Source organism: Nicotiana attenuata, chromosome 6 (genome assembly GCF_001879085.1).
Source record: "Nicotiana attenuata strain UT chromosome 6, NIATTr2, whole genome shotgun sequence".
NCBI classification, from domain to species: domain Eukaryota; kingdom Viridiplantae; phylum Streptophyta; class Magnoliopsida; order Solanales; family Solanaceae; genus Nicotiana; species Nicotiana attenuata.
Window position 1 is genome coordinate 4,132,849 of NC_031994.1, and position 5,145 is coordinate 4,137,993.

Sequence of the window (5,145 nt, forward strand, 5' to 3'; positions counted from 1 at the left end):
AGACACAATATTATCATTAACTAAATTAGAAAAAAAAATGAAAATGGAGAATCTACCTACCTTCCTACCACTTCATTAAAGATAATAGCAGAAGAAGATTCTCAATCCTTAAGTTCCTTTAATATACTTTTTTTTCTGAGACATAATTTTTTCTCCTTTTTAAGCTTCGTGGGTTGAGATACTTTTCTCTTCATTACCTTTCCTTAATTTAGAGTCGTAGAATTGGAATTCCAGATATTCCTTCCTTAGTAGCAAATATTATATTCTTTACAAATTAATGAATTTGAATGAACAGATAAGATATTCTCTCTTTATCTCTCTCTCTATTCTAAAAACCAATTATGCAACTTTTGAAGCAAAAAATAAAAAAAGTTACTTTGGTGGTAATTGATACTAAGCACCATCTTGAATATGTCCTCTTTTTCTCACCCATTCTTATTATAAAATAGTAAAAACAATAATGTAAGGGGGTATATGCTTTTGGAAGAAACTTTATTGTAAATTAAATCAAACCATAGAATTGGAATCAAAATTGACACTAAAAAAAAATATTGGTGCATTTGAGTACTTTGTTAAAAGGACAACTCCAAGTACTAATGTAAAATTCTTGCCACTTGTCGGCCCCTAAGAAGATTTTAGTTTATACTTGACATGATAAGTCAATCAAAGGCCGTAGTCATTATTTTTAAATTTTAAAAAAATAGCATAGTCATTATTTTGAAGTAAAAAAAAAAAAACACAATTTCTTTTGACATTTGTTGTAGTATCTTTTAGTTAAATTATATACACTGATATTATAAGATAAATTAATTATTTAACTTTAAGTGTAATTTCACCCTATTATCAAGGGTAGAGCTTGAGTTTCTCGTTATGAGTTAAGCAGAATTCAGTAGTTTTAAACAAATATGTGTATTTATTTTAAGAAATTCACTTACTATACATAAATTATTTATTCAACACCAAGTAAGCTATCTTTTCTAGAACTCATACACTCAAAATTCGCCTTTGTCTATTATAATTATTTAGTTATTAGTTTTATCAAATTACCAAAGCGTACTAATTATTATACTGCTTTATCTCTAATTACCTTACACATTAAATGATATAATTGCATAAATATTTTACATCATCGATATATAAAATTATTCTCTATCCACTTGATGCGTCTTGCATGTGCCTACCAGCTTTTGAAGAATCATTTAATCACAATCCTACTTTACTTCTTGGGATTTACTTATGAGTTTAAGTTTTGTGAATCGTAAAAGTAATAAAAATTTTACACAATTTATTCATTTATTAGGTAATTACGGGTAAATTAATTAATAAACATAATTAATTGATAATCTAAGAAAAATTATAATTAACTTGATATCACATGTCAAAATCCACTTGTAATATAAAAGAATCTGGAAACTGTAGTGTATATGATTTAAATCGTGTATTTGTTGATCTGCTTTTGGTAGATTGAAAGTAGTGAGTATATATACAGAACAAATGAATTATCCAATTTTATTTTGTTGAGATTAAAAAAGAATAGCCGAAAGTTGAGTTTTGAATGAATATTTGTTATGAAGAAAATGATTTTTTACTAAATGAATTTTAAGTGTTTGTTCTTGAAAACGTTTTTTCTGTGGCATACTATAAGATACACATTAAGCCAAAAGGAGGATTATAATCGGAATCTTGAATAACACAACCTACTAAATGAATCTTTTGTAGCATTATTAGTTTAAATATATGAAAAATGTAGGATAAGATAAAAAGAAGTTAAAGGAAAAAAAAAAGTAACACGAGAGGAAGAAGAAGAGAATCATCTTTTATTTCGGTGATTTGAATTTGTATAAAGAGTAAAGACTGTCCCAAAGTCCCAAAGGTTCCAAAATCAGGCTCTTTCCTTTTCTCTAACCACATGACCCTCTCAAGTTTGTAATATACGCGGATTCAAGATTTAAATTTGATAAGTTCGACTATCTGAAGTTATTGGTATTATTTTAAAGGTAACTAGTTTCACGTATTATAAACAACTAACTATAGCTATCTTTTAGATGATATGATCAGTGACGGATCCGGAATTTTAAAGTCATGAGTGTTCGCCGCTAAAAATTTCGAAAGAAGAGAAAAAAGGAGTTTAGTCATGAATGCTCACTCAATATTTATCTAAATATTTTTATAATTACCTATGCAAATGTATTAAATCTGGTCAAAGATAATGGGCGCTTGAGCACCCACAAGAGACCATATAGATCCGCCACGGGATATGAGAGAATAAAACTCTTACACAATTAAGGTATAATTGTATAATAATAGAGTTGTCTCCTTGTGGGCTATAAATTATAAGTTCAAATATAGAATTAGCCACTGGTATTAGCGTCAAGATATACTGCTTAGATCACATCCTTTTAGGATGCGACCCTTTTTAAAACTCTGCATAAACACGAAATGCTTCATGTGCCGGGATACCCTTTAAAGGTATAAAAGTGAAACTCTATAGCCAAATATACCTCACGACAGCATACCCCTTTTACACTTTTATTACCAATCGCTTTTTGCCTTTGCTCTTTGCAAGAAGTTACCATCCTCTTCTTTTCTTTTTTTCTTGTTTTCTTTAATCCTTCCTTTACTTTTTCTTTTTACTTTGTTTTTTTTTTTTCCTCTCACTTCAGAATCTTACTTTATTCTCCCTCGAACTCAACCCTCTAAAAAGACCACTATCCTCTTCACATTTTGATCCTCATTGTGTTCATAAACAAACAACTCTTCCCTTTCTCTCTATTCCAACTCTTGTGTTTCAAACCTAGAAAGGAATTAATAGGTCACTATTTTTCCTAGCTTATTTTTAAGCCATTTGTAGTTTGAGAATTATATAATTATATTTCTCTTAATTTGGTGTCTTATATAGTTTGTGAATCTTGAATCTTGAAAATCTAGACATAATGATGTCCTCACCTTCAGAATTAAGCCTTGAATGCAAACCCCATCAAAGCTATTCTATGCTTCTAAAATCTTTTGGTGAAAAAATTGATCAAACCCAAAATTTAGAAGAATTTGTTGCTCGACTTGAAGAAGAAAGAGTCAAGATTGATGCTTTCAAACGTGAACTTCCCCTTTGCATGCAACTTTTAACCAATGGTAATTAATCTCTTTATTCTATTTTACACATCCTCATGAGCAAAATCTCAAGCTTATATTTCCTTCATAGCTAGGTTTACAAGCTTTTCTCTAATCTCTATAAGATATATAACAGTAGTGTACAGTTTAATATTACATAAGGTAAATATAGCAGTGAATATATTCATAATCATATTCTTAGTCTATTCTAATATGTTGCAGCATGTAACATGTCGTTATTTTTCAGGTTACTAATTCGTACTTTTATGTACGTAGTTATTTTTAGATGATTGTCGTGTATAAAAGTAAAATTCTTCTTTTTCTAGCTTATAAGATTCAAATGGTTTTCTGTGTGCACAACTTTATATGTGCGTGATTTATCAAATCAAAAAAGTACGTGGTTAATTCTTGATTTCTTCTATTAATAGCACAACAATAACAACAACAAACTCTTTTGTAATTTCACAAAGTGGGGTCTGAGAGGGTACCGTGTATGCAAACCTTATCCCTACTTTGTGAAGGTACATAGAGAGGTTGTTTCCGACAGACCCTCGTCTCCTTCAAATAATAGCACAAAATTAAAGCACAAAAAATTTACATAGGCTAAATTGGATAATATTTAATTATATTTCTTGTACCAATTCTAATCTTTTTTTTTTTTTTGGGCCAATTAACAGCTATGGAAGCTTCAAGACAACAACTTCAATCCTATAAGGAAAATCAAGGGAGAAAACCAGTTTTTGAAGAATTCATTCCACTTAAGAATAATAATGCAAGTGGTGAAGGAGATGAAAAAATAACAAACACAACTGATCATAATAAGGCAAATTGGATGACTTCTGCACAATTATGGAGTCCAGGAAGTGAAGAAATTAAAGAAAAATCCACACAAACATCTTCTAAAGAAATTACTGATATTGGTATTTCAAAACTAGCCTTTGACAACAATTTTCCTAGCCCAACACTAGCTCTTGCTTCAACTAAACAAAGTATTGAAATAGTGGAAGATAACAAGAATTTGGAAATAGTGAATAATTATTCTGGAAAAGATAATTCAATATTGGAGCAAGGAAAAGGAGGTTCTACTATTAATCAGCAGCCAGATTCTCAAAGTACAGGAGCTGTAACCAACAGTACAAGTACTCAACAACATAGAAAGGCAAGAAGATGTTGGTCACCTGATTTACACAGGCGTTTTGTTAATGCTCTTCAAATGTTAGGTGGTTCTCAAGGTAAGATATATTTTTGCAAACCAAGCTTTTTTGTTTTATATTATCAGTATAATTTAATCTGTTATTGTTTACGATTTAAGAAATACATGTCATTGGTAGTAATTTAACTTGATAGTATAAAAATATTTGAAGAATTAACCTAAATAGCCCCCACCTTAATCGCTTAAACTAAAATAACGGAGAATTGTATAATTTGTATATAATTCATATACAATATATGTATAACTATGTATAATCAGTGTTTAATCTATGTATACTAGTTAGAAAAAAAAAACAATAAATTTGACTGATTATTTGTGCCCCTCCCTTCTAATTTATGTAGCACCGTTCGAATTTCAACAGTCGAACAAGCTTTTCTTTGATAGTGATTTTTTCATATGCTTTTTCACTTTGTAAGTTGCTCCTTTTTTTTTTCGGGCAAACCCATATTGTTTTCGTTGTAAGGCCATTAAAGGCGAATTGGTGTTTTTGCATTGAATTTAACTTGTATATATAGATAGTTTAGAATTTTTTTCACTATTAGTTATATTTTTAATATGTTATAACGAGTAATCTGTCTAACTTAAGTTCATATTCTTACTAACAGTTACGTATAATTATCTTTTAATGAACTAATAGTGCAAAAACAATCATCATGTCCTCATTTGGTTGTCTTCTTACTTTGGCTAACTACCTTTTGAATATAATGATTTCAGTGGCCACTCCAAAACAAATCAGAGAACTGATGAAGGTTGATGGTTTGACCAATGATGAAGTTAAAAGCCATCTGCAGGTATATCTTGACCAATTCCAACCTCACCCGCAA

At 29.7% G+C, this 5,145-nt stretch overlaps 1 protein-coding gene across 1 annotated transcript in view; it reads left to right on the forward strand.

Moving 5' to 3' along the window:
- Positions 2,728-5,145, forward strand: part of LOC109226514 (myb family transcription factor EFM) — a 3,913-nt gene continuing 1,495 nt past the window's right edge. Inside the window, exons 1-3 of the mRNA XM_019391292.1 lie at positions 2,728-3,129; positions 3,786-4,340; positions 5,036-5,112. Coding sequence (XP_019246837.1) covers positions 2,934-3,129; positions 3,786-4,340; positions 5,036-5,112 — 828 coding nt within the window. The 5' untranslated portion in view covers positions 2,728-2,933. The remainder of the gene's footprint in view (positions 3,130-3,785; positions 4,341-5,035; positions 5,113-5,145) is intronic.